The 14,555-nt window shown below is 46.2% G+C and overlaps 1 protein-coding gene across 2 annotated transcripts in view; it reads left to right on the top strand.

The window, feature by feature from the left end:
* The window catches only part of PAX5 (paired box 5), a 164,488-nt gene that overhangs the window by 16,266 nt on the left and 133,667 nt on the right, over positions 1-14,555 (top strand). For both annotated transcript variants that reach the window (XM_059657352.1, XM_059657353.1), the window contains exons 3-4: positions 3,186-3,383; positions 11,635-11,699. In XM_059657352.1, the coding sequence (XP_059513335.1) occupies positions 3,186-3,383; positions 11,635-11,699 (263 nt within the window). The remainder of the gene's footprint in view (positions 1-3,185; positions 3,384-11,634; positions 11,700-14,555) is intronic.

Here is a 14,555-nt window from a genome sequence, read left to right as displayed (position 1 = left end):
AGCGTGCGCTGGGTGGTGGCCGTGGTTTGCGGAGGCTGCATGGCAAGGCTGGCAGAGGCCCCCGTCATCTCGGGAAGGTGGCGGTCTGCCAGGCGTGTGGGCATTCAGTCCACAGAGCTCCAGCTCCAGAGGGGCTTGAGAGGCACAGCCCGATGGCATGTGAGGCCCCTTTAAATCCACTCCGAAAGCCTGGCTGTTGTCTTCTTTCACTAGAGCCTGCCTGGGAGGCTCAGGTCATTGGGAATTGGGTGGTATGTTACATAGTAATAAACACTCAGAGGGTTTTAATCCACTGCACGTGCTGTTACGTTTTGCAAAGTGTTTTTTCCTAACCATTCTGCATTTCTGTCTTCACAACAGCCCCGCCAGGCAGGCAGGGCAAACATCCTCTCCTTATATACACATGGGATGACTGAGGCCCCGAGAGTCTAAGTGAGCTGGCCCAGGTCACCCAGCAAGTTAGGGTCAGAGCTGCTGACCAGCATCTACACCCCTTTGCTCCCAAACTAATGTTCCTTGCATTGAACGACACTGTGCTGTTGGCACTGCTCATCTGTTGCGTGTAAGCTAAAGGAATGCCTGGGGGACTGTTTTGCTGAGATGAAAGGGCAGTATTTAGTCTGAGTCCTCGCTTGACACAGCTGCCAGTTGGGGTTTCCGGGAGTGTCAGGTTTGCCTCCTAAGTGTCTGGCTTATGTGTCAGTCAAAAGGAAGACCGAGACTTCTCATGTCCAGAGCATAGCCTCCTATGGTTGGCACTGCTCAGGTGGGATGAGCGGACAGCCTGAGCTCTGCCACCCCAGCCATGCAGACAGGACAAGTGCTGGGGGTGGGGGGAGCTTCATCCTGCCACCTTTTCAGAGTTGCTGCCTGAATATTGCAGCTCCATTTAACTAACATATGTTGAGTCCCCAGCACAGGGTTGTCTGTGTGTCTGTAATCCTTGCCCCACGAGGGTAACTATTGAGTGACTGAGTGAATGAAAGAAAAAAAATGCACGTTAAATTTCCTGGCAAACAGTAAAGCTTTCTGCAATTGCAAGGGATTATCATTACTATCACTATTATTTAAATTTTTATAAGCAAAGCAGCAGTTTGCTCTAGTGGGAGGAACTCTAGATGCAAAGTCAGGTTTAAAAGGTGGGGCTGCCCCTAACTTCCAGAAGGAAATTTGACAAGTCACTTAGTCTTCTGATCATGGGTTTCCTTTCTATAAGTCCCTACTGGCCTCTTTGGATTGGTGAGAGGATCAAGATAATTCAAGGAAGAGCTCTGTAAACCTGAGAGCACTGTGTCTAAATAATAAGTTATTGTGTTGATATTAACGCATGATTTTCTCTTGTCAAATTGAAAGGATATTGGAGGCTGCAGCAATTGCCGTGTGCCTTGATTTAGGTACTTCTCTAGACTTCCGGCAAAAGCGTATTTTTCTTCACTATTTCTAAAAACATGTTTGTGACTAATAACAATTTTTCAGCAGTTACAAAAAGAGGGAGGACAGGTTGAGTTTTGCCTTACGGTCCAAATTTGTACATGAGTCACTCTCCTCAGAGAAAAATAGAATTTCCACTTCCACATCACTGCTCCAAATTATCTCATCTGTTTCTAGAATATTCACTGACCTGGCCCTCACCAGACTTCCCCAGGCTGAGAATTTCAACCTCTCTTTAAATGTAACCAGCCATTATTCTGGGTAACTTTCCCTACCCATCCCATGAGCGGATCACCTCTTTCCTTTACCAATTATAAACTGCTGTTAGGTTTGAAAGTTACCTATCATTTCTAAAATGTCTTTCTGTCTCAAAAGAAATTTCAACTGCAAGGTAATCTCCTTTGCAAGAGGAAGTCAAGAATTCCTCTGTACATGCTGAGAGAGACATCTAGCGAAGCTCAGATTCAGAAAAGGAATCAAGTCGTTTTTCCCTCTGAAATGATCTTTCACGGCACTCTTCTGCCTGGTCTCGGTTTTACTGTAAAACCCTGACAATCCTATTTGCGTTAACGAGGAAGAGCTGATAGCATGGAAATGCCCTTAGAAGCAGCGATTTACCTCAGGGGAGGTCCTGGGAAGAGCTGCCGTGACTCGGGGCTGGTTTTTTGATTGCTTGGGTTTTGACTTCCAGTTTCAGAGAATTCTGGAATCCCTTTAAGTTTACACCAGGGTTATTGTTTGATTGTTTTCTTATGGAAAAGTAAGTTGTGTTTTAGGGGACAGTTTTACAGAAGGCAGATGAATCTGCTAGGGCAGTGATGGCGAACCTTTTGAGCTCGGCGTGTCAGCATTTTGAAAAACCCTAACTTAACTCTGGTGCCGTGTCACATATAGAAATTTTTTGATATTTGCAACCATACTAAAACAAAGACTTATATTTTTGATATTTATTTTATATATTTAAATGCCATTTAACAAAGAAAAATCAACCCAAAAAATGAGTTCGCGTGTCACCTCTGACACGCGTGTCATAGGTTCGCCATCACTGTGCTAGGGGATGGGAGAGCTGGCAAATTAAAGGTACAAGCCAACTTTCTGGGGAAATTGTAGCTCAGGAGGCTGGGCCACGATCCTGGTTTGGCCAGTGGGTCTTGTGTGACCATGAGCAAGCCGTTTAACCGCTATGGATCTCTGTTTTAGACCGGTAGATGGGGACTTCTTCATGTATTCATTCATTCATTCAAAACATGTACGTGCTTTAGAACTGCTGTGGGGATCAAATGGGAAAACTGACTTGAAAGAGTTCTGTAAACTGTAAAATGGTAGATCAATATAAAGGAATAAATGAATGTGTAGTATCTTGACCAACAGAAATATAATGTGAGTCATGTATGAAATTTAATATTTTCTAATAACACATTAAAAAAAGAAAAAGAAGACAGGTACAATGAATTTCAATTATATATGTATAATCTCAACGTATAGCCAATATAAAAATTATTAATGAGATATTTTAAATTCTTTTGGTACTAAGTTTTGAAAATCTGGTGTGTGTTAAGTTTACAATATGTACCAGTTCATGTACCAGTTCAAATGAGCCGCATTTTAAATATTCAGAAGCCACATATGGCCAGTGGCTACTTGATTGGACAGCGCAGATCTGTATGTTTCCTGGACAGAGTAGCCTATTATTTTGTTGTCAAAATCCACGTTGCTGGTTCCTCATGGCTAAGCTCCTTTCTCCTTGGTCCTAGGTATTATGAGACGGGGAGCATCAAGCCTGGAGTAATTGGAGGATCCAAACCAAAGGTTGCCACGCCCAAAGTGGTGGAAAAAATTGCCGAGTATAAACGCCAAAATCCCACCATGTTTGCCTGGGAGATCAGGGACCGGCTGCTGGCGGAGCGAGTGTGTGACAATGACACGGTGCCCAGCGTCAGTTCCATCAACAGGTGAGAGGCTGCTGCCTGTGGGTCTAGGGATCTGGGTGGAGTGGGGGATCCTGGAGGCTCTGTGGGTGCCTTTTCAGGAGATCTGGTCTCCCCGTTCACCAAGGCTCCTTAGGGGACATTGGACAGGAGGACTGCTTGTGGGGCCAGGTGGGTCTCTCTATTGCCCTTCTCTTCTCTCCCAAGTGGGCAGGAGTTCTAGCCCCAGGGAGAGGTGGCCATGCCAACACCGTGGCTGCTTGAGAGTCTTCTGACTCTAGAGCAGGGGTTCTCAACCTTCCTAATGCCGCAACCCTTTAATGCAGTTCCTCATGTTGTGGTGACCCCCAACCATAAAATTATTTTCGTTGCTACTTCATAACTGTCATGTTGCTACTGTTATGAATCGTAATGTAAATATCTGATATGCAGGATGTATTTTCATTGTTACAAATTGAACATAATTAAAGCATAGTGATTAATCACAAAAACAATATATAATTATATATGTGTTTTCTGATGGTCTTAGGCGACCCCTGTGAAAGGGTCATTCGATCCCCAAAGGGGTCGCGACCCACAGGTTGAGAACCGCTGCTCTAGAGTGATTTGCATCACTCGCTATACCCCACTCTGTGTGTGGAGCACTTAACAGTGAATTGTCCTGGTTAGGCCTTCAAATGTCACTTCTTCACAAGCCCAGGCTCCAGGTCTTAGCACTGGCCCATTCAGACCGTCCCAGGAAGGAAAGCCCTGCCTTCAGCTGGGGCAGAGGTTGAGCCATTGAGTGTGGGGAACAGAGCCCTGACTTGGGGTTGGGAGATTTAGCTCCTTGTCTCAGGTCTGCCGCAAACACAAAGTGTGACCTTGGCAGAGAGCCCCTCCTGTCGCTGAGCCCAGGGCCTTGGTGGTTCAATGTGGGTCTGTGATCTCCAAGAGGAATGTTCAGGATGCTAAGATGCTGTGGAGTTAGGGAGTTCCCCTCTCCCCGGCTGCCCCAGATCTTACCTGTGGACACAAAGAGCCAGAGAAATACCCTGAGTGCCAGGCTCGGGATCTTCCTAGGAGCCACCAGGGCTCCTTCTCCTCTCCAGTCTAATCCAGGGTACAGCTAACAGAGCTCTCAGAGCTTTAAAAATAAATTCCTGAAAGCAGGTTTTCCACTGTGGATGGTGCGGTCTCAACTCCACTTAAACCCACAGAGTCAGGGATGAAGTTGCGAGATGAACAGAAATGACTCTTCTATAAACTCCACAAAGAAAAGAGAAACCAGCAGACTGAAAACTTGAGCAGTCCCCATTTCTTCAAGGTCATACCGTACCCTTGTCAGTGCAGAGCCTAAGGACCTGGGCTAAGGAACTCCTCACACCCACCAGAAAGAGTGGTCATACTAGAATGTCTCTGAGATCCCCTCAGGGCCTGACAGTCATTCCTTCCACAGTGACTCAGAATCACTGTGTGAATATGTGCTAATGTTTTGAGTCCTGTTATTTCATAAACCATTAGCCTGTTTTTCTTTTCTCAGTAAACCTTTACCTTGGGCCTGACCTCGTCCAAGGTGCTGAGAAGAGAGAGGGGGAATTAGTCTCTTAGTCTCTGTCCCAGAGGGGCTCCTCGTCCAGGCTGGGATTCTGGCATGCACATAGAAGTCTAGACAGCCCGAATTATGACAACTATTGTGGTGGGCTCTGGAGGAATAGCTCCTGTTTTTTTTTTCTGGATTATGAGGGGCTCCAGTGTGCCTTGTGAATCCCCTGTTTTTGGCTCGTTGCAGGATTTCCATGACACAAGCAACCTGATATTTTGTTCAGGTCTCCAAAAGCCCTCACGTAGAGTGGGGCACATGCTGCCTAGAGCAATGAAGGAGCAGTCAGCTTGCTCTGCAGAGGAGCCTCCACCAAACCCGTGGTCAGGGTTTGGGGGCCACAGATTTCCCAGTGTAGGGAATATGTGGAATTGGCAGATCAAAAAATAACTTTAGGTTGCTTGTGAGGGTCCCAAACTCTAACACCTAAGTGGGCCAGACAGATAAAGTAAGAAATGAAGCAGGGCAGGCATAAGATGATAGGGAAAGGTTGGGTCTGTGGCAAACTAGACAGGACAAGCCCTGTAGAAGGGGCAATTGCTTCTCAGCAGAACGTGAGCCCAGTGTTTGCCAGACTTTTTCCATTCTTAGAGAGAAGCTGGAAACTAGGACTTCGTGTGTGCGTGTGTGTATGTATACTTGTATATACGAAATCCCTATTTTTAAATGGTGGTAACTAATTTCCATGAAAAAAAAAATGCCTTGCAGGATGAGCATGACTTATTTAGGGCTCCAGCTTCTATCCTCTGGAACACAAGGATGAAAATGGTTTTGTGATGAATTTGTTTGAATGTCTTTTAGAAATAGGTAACCAGTGCTCCAAACCAGTCAGTGTGAGCTTCATGAACGCTCCCCGCCCCATTTACAGTAAAGAACGAAGGTTGCCCTATTAAAGTAAAAGAGTGAGTTGTTTGAAAGAAACGTACGAAATAGAGAACCGTGATCACAGATGTGGAGGAAGCTAATAGGGGTACTTGAATGAGTGTCAGGGGAATTGTGGATCAGCCGGTGCTTTGGGCCTAGAGCTGTGCTGTGCAGGAGTTGGAGTGGGGCTCTGACTGCTGGTTGCTGGGGCCATGGCTAGCCTCAGGGGCCTCCTGGGTATCCTAATCCGGTGACCTGGCTGGCTGTGCTTCTAAGGTGCTTTCACATCTGTGGTCTCCTACAGGCCCCTAAACCTAACTCTATCCTGCGGCAGGTACGGAAACCCGGGACCAGATGGGGAGTGCAGAGGAACAATGATTTTGAGATAGAGAAGGGAGTAGGGCCTGGGTCCCCTGAAGGTAAGAGGCGGGTCGGTCTCTTTCCCCCCGCTGCCCTGTAGGACTCTGCCAGTGACAGAACTGAGGATCCCTGAGAAGAGAGGCAAGGAGTAGAACAGTCGTTCCCTCTGCATTTCTGAGCCTGGCAGCCTGCGTGTTTTGCCGCCTGTCTGCAGACTTCCTCTGCGGTCCATGGCCTTCTCCTGTGCTCCTCCATGGGGGGCTCCTCACCACACTCTTCAGTGAGAGCTCTTTGGTATCTTTAACAACTGACCCTGCAGTGCAAACCAACTAAGTGTGGGGCAGCCTCATGTCGCTGCCTGCCGTTCCCCCTCCCCCGGGAAAGCCCGAGCCAGCCCAGCATAGTTTCCTATAGGAAAGCAAAGCTCCCACTGCATTCCAATGGATGCAGCTTCTAAATAACTGTCTTCAAATGTCATTGTGTGAAAGGGTGCACAGTGTCCTCTCCCAGCCCCTGCCTCTCTCGGAGGCAGCTTCTCCCTATTCCCATACCTCAGTCAGGGAGGGAGTGGTGGCTGGATTTGTAGCTGTTCTGGTGGCCACAGGGTCCTCTTCACTGTCCCCCCCTAGAAGGGTGTGCTTTCCCTCTGCCTTCTGGGGGACCAGCCTGGGAAACGGTGACTGGCATGGGGTTAAACAGCACTGCACTAGTTCTGCTAGGCTTGTGGGAGCTTTCCAGGGACACAAACCATCATGTCGAAGTGGCTTCTTCCGGACGAATACATGCTGGGCCGCTGCATAGTCTGCACGATGGAGTCTTAGACTCCAGCCTCAGTGTCAGGTGGAGGTGACTGTCCCAGAGCTGGCCCAAACGTTGGGAGAAACGGAGGCTTCCTTCTCCTATATCAGTCCCGTGGCTCTAGATCAGGGCCAAGTGGTGAGGAACCTGGAGTGGCATTCCCAGTTTAGAGGGGCAGCTCCGTGAGCACCAACTGGTCGTTGCCTTGTGGGGTCAGAATTACCAGGTGTTCTATTTTTTTTCCAAGAGAAGCTAGAAATCCATTTATTTATGTAAGAGCTCCTTACTTACTACTAATTCAAATAAAAATAAATATACTGTGTAAGCCAAACACAAATTGTCCAGTGATGGATGTGGCCTGAAGATGACAGTTTGTAAAGTCTGCTCTTAATCCTAACTTGGGAATCAAGCCTTTGAGACTATTTACCCACTTCTTCTATTTTTTTTTAAATCCTCACCTGAGAATATGTTTTTATTGATTTTTAGAGAGTGAGGAAGGGGGGAAGAGAGAGAAAGAGAAACATTGATAGGTTGCCTATGTATGCACCCCGACTGGGAATTAAACCCGCAACCTTTTGGTGTACAGGATGACGCTCCGACCAACTGAGCCACCGGGCCAGGGGTACCCACTCCCTCTTTCTCCTCCACATCAGTCACAGGCTTGAGTGTCACCTGTGGGCCCTCTCCCAACTCGGCCCAATGAACCCTTCATCAGTGCTGTAGACGTGGGTATCTCTTCAGCCATATCTCCCCATTTCATTTTTAAAGGCGTCATGACTTTCTCTTCCAATGTCATTGTGTATGCGGGTGGTGATGAGAAGACCTAGCCTTTCAGAAGAGTGGGGTTGATGTTGAAATGGTATCCTTACAAATGCCTGTAATATCTAAAGTTCCTTGGGCTTTTAATCCTCAGATTCTAAATGGATTTTGACTCCAGATAGGTTTTATGCCTCATACAGCAAGTATTTTGCAGAGGAACCACTTCCTTTGAATGTAACTAAAAAAAAAAAAAAAAAGTGTGCAGGCATGGGAGCTGACTCGCTGTGTGATTCTGGGCGAGTCACTTGAGCACTCCGGAATTCAGTTTCCTCACTCAGAGAAACCAGCTGATTGCTGAGCTCCCTTCTCTGTTGGGTCATCTAGGATGTTCATACGGCATTCAGGGCCAGGCTCATGCTCAGCAAGTAAAGGCTGTGCCTTCCAGGGTGAGCTGCCAAGTAGCCCTCACTGTCTCCTATTTAGAAAAGTCCTGAGTGTGGCTCTGACTGTGATAAGTCTTGAGGTTGCTTGTTATATTTTTTAGAATTGCTATGATTCAATTAGTCTTGTTCTTCCCACTGTTACTTCTTTTCAGTGGAGATGATGCTCTTTGTTCTTTCCTTGGCAGCCGCTGCAAGCAAATGGGCAAAATTTCTATCCCTGGGGACAGCCTTGGAGGGTTCCCTACAATTTGGGTCTCACCCATAGAAGACAGCCCTATTGCAGCCTTAAAATTGGGTGTGGGGACGGCCACCTTCTCCTCCCAGCTCCCAAGGGGGGATCCCATGAGTTTTTAAGGTATTTGTGGCAAATAATGAACCTTTTAAGGTTGGAGCTGGTCATTAATCTTTATGAAGATACCATTGATAATAACACTTACCATTTATTGAACACTTACTATGCAGGAGCCTCTGCTCTAAGTACTTAATTATTAACTTAATCCTCATAATAACCTTATGAAATAGGAATGAATCTTGGTTGGTCCCATTTTATAGATGAAGAAACTGAGATATAGAGAGGTTAAGAAATTTTCCCAAAGTCATGTAGCTGGCAAATGGCAAGACTGGGATTCAAACTCCAGTGTGGTTCTGGAACCTGTGTATTTAATCACTATGATGCAGCTGCCTCTCAATGATTTATCCCAATTGATAATGTTTTACCAATGATTTGTACATATTTTAAAAGAAAAATAAGAAAACCATAATTTTCTTTGCTTTGCCTCTGTAAGAATTTAATGGCCAGACATTGCTTTGAAGAGTTCGGACTTCAATGGGAAATAGTTACAGTATATTTCACCATATATTTGTATATAGAAAAACTATATTTATGTCTGGTATATTTATATGTTCACATAGCTGTATCTCTTTAGATACACACACACACACACAGAAAAGGTGACAGACAAAAATACAAGATTAGATCAGATGCTAGCTTGATTCTGGGGGATCAAAAAGACCACCTCACTCCCAGGTCTTTGTCAATATGCTCCATGTTTGCTTAGTGAAAATTAGTGATTTAAATGTGAGCGAAAACAAAACAAACACTCTGTATGTGAGGCAATACTCATGCTGACTTGTCAAAAACAAAGCAAAAGGCGATAGAGGTGGCTTGGGCTTCAGAGGGCCTGTGGCTGGGCTGTGGTATGAACAGAAACGTTCCATCCAGGCTACTATCCGAGGATGCTGAGTGCCCTTGGTTCCCAGCGCTGAGCTGTGCGATCACAGAGGGCGACAGTCCAACGAGGTTAAGTGGAGGCACCTGCCCCTTCTGTCCTTTCTCTCCATTTGCACAAGCTGGAGACCCAGTGCAGCTTGAAACGAACTTCTAGAACTAATGGTCTACAAAGTGAAAAAGGATTTCCTATAATGTTGAGGATACAAAACTGTATACATAATTTAATCCAGATGCTGATAAGAAAAAAAAAGGATATTTCCAAATAAGTATAGAAATACTAGTATGAAGGAAATATACTTGACCCTTAACAATGCAGGAATTATGGGCGATGACCCCTGAACAGTCGAAAATCCACATATAACTTTTGACTCCCTAAAAACTTAACTATAGTTGTCCCTCGGTATCCACTGGAGATTGGTTCCAAGACTTCCATGGATACCAACATCCTGAAAGCTCAAGTCCCCTATATAAAACGGCGTAGAACAATGCACATGGTTCACACTTTATAACTGTGGATTCTCAACCACAGATTAAAAATTCTGTTTTGGGAGGAAGGGAGAAAAATGGCGGGCATCTATAATACTGTCAACAATAAAAAAAAATTAAAAAGGAAGTATTGCCCTAGCTGGTTTGGCTCAGTGGATAGAGCGTCAGCCTGTGGACTAAGGGTCCCAGGTTTGATTCCAGTCAAGGGCACAGGTCCGAGTTGAGGGCTTGATCCCCAGTAAGGGGGCTGCAAGAGGCAGCAGCTCAATGATTCTCTCTCATCATTGATGTTTCTATCTCTCCTTCTCCCTTCCTCTCTGAAATTAATAATAATAAAAAAAAGATTAAAAGGAAAAAAAACAATATTATATATATAAAAAAGGAAGTACTGTTTTTGATTCAAAGTTGGTTGAATCTGGGCATGTGAAACCTGGGGATACTGAGGGTCGACTATATTTATTGAAAGAAATTATGTGTAAGTGGACACATGCAGTTCAAACCCGTGTTGTTCGAGAGTCAACTGCACAAGAGTGGGGTGCACTCAGTGGAGATGGTGCTCTTCGTTCTTTTCCAAAAGTGGTTTTAGATGCCTCCTTCAAAGCTGTCGGCCAAGTAGTCTACAATGAGCACAAAGTCCTTTGACGACCAGGGGAAACTCTAGTCCATGTTCTTTTAAAAGAGAATAATTGGACGTTGGAATAGAACTTTCCCAAAGAAGCTGAACTTACTGTTATCGCCCACCCGCTCCCAAATGCCAGAGAAGGAACTTTCTTGCAGACCTCAAAGGGACTTTTGGCTTGGCCCTGGTTGCCATACGGGGGTAGGGTCTCATGGAGAAGGTTCTGCAGAAGAACCTCAGAGCTGCCAGGTGGCACTGCTATTATCCCCTTTATACACTGGGCATTTCCATAAGAGAGAGACAGGCAGAGGAGAGAGAGAGGGAGAGAGAGAGAGAGAGAGAGAGAAAGAGAGAGAGAGAGAGAGAAGGATTCAGTTACTTCAAATAAGCAAAGAGTGCCCTATTCTAACTCTGTCACCGTATTGAGGCCCGCAATGGAATGGATTTGCCCAGCGTCACAATCAGATTCCTATTAGAACTAAGGCAAGGTCCCTGGAAAGGCAAGCCAGACCAGCCCCATGAAGCTTTTCCATGAAGTTTTTGTAGACGTTTCTCAGCAAAGCCAAGCTAAGCCTCTCTTGGCAGCACTTTAACCCTTTCTAGTTTCAGAGCAATTCATTCATCCCCTTGTGACGGCTGGGGATGTCACTCCTCCCGTGGCCATCCAAGGCGGAGAATCAAGAGCTTGAGGGCTTTTAGGGAACAGAGAGGTCCCTTGGCCAGTCCCTTCATTCCATAGAAACGGGGGTGGGGGTGGGGGGGCTGAGGTCCAGTGAAGGGAAGAAACTCCCTCATGTCACTCAGTGACTTTATGGAGCCAGAGCTGCTTCTGAGAAAGGGATGTCTTCCTAACAGGAACACGTCATCCTTTTCTTTACAAGAGGCACTGGAGGCCCAGAGAAGGGTGCAAGTTACTCAGAGACACCCAGGGAAGTAGGGGCTGAGTTGGGACTCGTCCATCATTTTTCCAAGCCCTGAACTCCTGACCTGGCTTCATAATCTCCCCTCCCCTCTGCCCCAGCTTGACCTGTGCCCCAGCGTTATGTGGGTTTTCTGGTTGTCGATTCATAGCTAGTTGAGATCTCTTTTTCTAAGCTGGTAAACAGCCATTCATTTTTTCCCACTGCCCACAGGATCATCCGGACAAAAGTACAGCAGCCACCCAACCAGCCGGTCCCAGCTTCCAGCCACAGCATTGGTAAGAGCTTCAAAATAAAAATTTTAAAAATCGAATGGGCTCCAAATATTCTAAAGAACTTTTAATCATTCTTATGGACAGATAATTCTGCATAAAACACTTCAGCACACGTACTAATGCGCTTTCTTTGTCATTCTCCAAGGGCTGAACCCGGTAAATGAATTTTATAAATACTGCTAAAAGGTTTTGAATTTTACTGATTATTATGATAAATAGCTTTCAGCATGAGACAGAAAATTGAAATCTAAGCCAAAAAAAAAAAAAAATCCACTAATGGGGGTCTATAGAATGTCAGATAATTAAAGTAATAAATCAAGAAAGGGGTACTTATTCATAACATTTTCTGCATCATTAGTCAGTAAGTAGTTTTGAATGTGTTTTTTCCCTCTATCACCCAGCCCTTCTACAATTCTTTGTGCACTTGCAGTCTTGAGTGAAGATGTGGCAAAACTTCTCAAACTTTCTCTCTCTCCCCCTTGCTTCGATCTCATGCACTCTGAGCTGCCAGGGGCTGCCGGTGGAGTTTGACACTCACGGGTGAAGTCGGAGAGGGAGTCATGACTTGTAAGAAGGAGAGTCATCTTTCCTACCAGTTGACCTTTGAACAACGTGAGGGTTGGAGGAGGCACCCCTTCTCCCCCCCCCACACACAGTCAAACATCTGAGTGTAACTTTGGCCTGCCCCCCCACCCCCGCCCCGCCTCCCGGCAAACTTCGCTGTCCCTCTGTATCTGCAGTGGATTGATTCCAGGACCCTCCACGGATACCAAAGTCTGTGATACTCATGCCCCTTATACACAATGGCACAGAACAGTGCATATAGGAGGCCCTCTGCACCCGCAAACTCCCAACTGCGGATCAAAGGCAGTATTTTCGATCTGAGGTTACTTGGTAGAATCTGCGGATGGGAAACTAAGGGATGCAGAGGCCCGTCTGTATATTTAATGGAAGAAAAAAAAAAAAGTCCACGTTTCAGGCGACCTGCACACTTCAAATCTGTGCTGCTCAAGGGTCAGCTACACTCAAGAGTTCAGAAGTCCCCCTTGCCCTTCCCTTCTCTGCAAGGACTGTGAGAAGAAATGGCATGCGTCTGCTTAAGGCATATTCTTTCTCCTCTTGGGATAAAGGAGACCCCCTGGTCCGCTGGGGGAAGGTTATTCTACTGTAAGAAAGTAGGCAACCATTCTGACAGTTCTGGTTGCCACAGTCCTCGTCAACTCCACGTAATCATGCCTCAGATTCTGTACTGTTTCCACACCTTTTCGTTCCTTCAATGGAAAACTTGAACTCCCTGTGGTGATGGGGGGGCAGGCAGAGACCTGGCTTATAGTTTCAGCTCTGTCGTGGACTCCCCTAGTAAACTGTGTAAAGTCCCTTCACCGTTCGGAGCCTCAGTTTCCCCATCTGTGAACGTAGGGGCACAACCCAGGTGCTCTCTGAGGTCTCTGATCCTTCATGGTTGCCTCTTTGGGTAATGCTAAGGCAGAACTCTTCCCTGCTATGAAATCATTCTTCATTTAATAATCAATTCAAAAAGTGTTTGCTAAGCCTCTGCCGTGCAGACCTTGGCGTTGGAGGCTCGTGTTTTAATTCGGAGGCAGGACAAACTTCCCACGCACAAGGGCTCCTCAGCCGAGGGGGGCAGTGTAACAAAGAGGAGTTGGCAGAACACCGAGATGAAGCTGAAGAAGAAAGCTCAGGGTGCCGTTGAGCTGGGGCCTAGAGGGTTGAAGAAGGCTCGCGGGGAAACGTGTGGCTGAGATTTCCCTTGGGCGGCTGTTTAATTATTTCAGGTCATTAGCAATGACTATCACACCGAGAGTAACTGGTAAGACTCTTTCAGCTGTGTTAGAGGAATACTTCTACTTGTAGGTAGCAGAATGCTTTGTTTTGTGTCTGAAATTTTTAAGAAAAACCATTATTTTACATGCGTGCAGCCCCTTAGAGTTTACAAGCTTAATGAGGGGTGAGGGAAGGGAGGCTTAGAGAGATTAAATAAATAACTAGCCGAAGGTCCCAATGCCAGTAAGTGCTGGAGCAAGAATTGGAACTTAGGCCTTTTGAGTTTAGTGTAAATCACAAAACATCAGAACTAATCTCATTGCCTCTGTTAGCAACCTGGTGAGCCCTTGGTTATCTGTGGGTTGTTGTTGTTTAAAGTACTGATGACTTGTGATCTTCCTTCTTCCTCTGTTCTTTGCACCTTAATACAGAAAAGGTTGTGAGATTTGCATAAATCTATTTTGAGTAGCTTGTTCTGTTGAAAGAAAAGAGAAGTTAACGATTTCTACTTCTGTGTCTCCTAAGGAAGAGCTAAAATCAAACTCAAGCGAGAAGAAAGGCACCGTTCCCTCTAGGTCTGTAGGAGCAAGGGCTGGCCCTGCTCCAAGGAAAGCAACAAACAGCTTCTCACGCAATCACTGCCATTTCTAGGCATTTCCTACGCCGCCCAGCCAAAGGCGGCTCTACCTGCCTCCAGCTAGTTATAGCCCAAGGAAATGTGTCTGAGATTGGTTTGTAGGTTTTAATGAACCAAGAAAGAATTCCCACGGCCCAGAAGTGGAAATTCGGCTGTACAGCTTGAGGGGGGGGACCCTGACCACTGACTGGCGGGCCTCTCCCTCGGACTCGGACTCGGAGGCCAGGAGTTAATGTGAACCTTGCACAAAAACCTCCCCTCCCCCATTCTTATCCTTAAGAACTCAGAGATCTGGTTTCAGTCACAAGTCACGGGCTTCTGCCTACATTTCTGGGCAGGGGAAGTGTAGACTTCCCGGCAGTAGACCCATGGCTGAGCCCTGGCGCTACTGCTCACTGGCTGGCTGGGAGCCAGTCACTTCACCTTTGTGAAGCCTC

Source organism: Myotis daubentonii, chromosome 11 (assembly GCF_963259705.1).
Source record: "Myotis daubentonii chromosome 11, mMyoDau2.1, whole genome shotgun sequence".
NCBI lineage: Eukaryota > Metazoa > Chordata > Mammalia > Chiroptera > Vespertilionidae > Myotis > Myotis daubentonii.
Note: the sequence above shows the minus strand (reverse complement) of the source record. Positions and strands in the feature narration are given on the sequence as shown.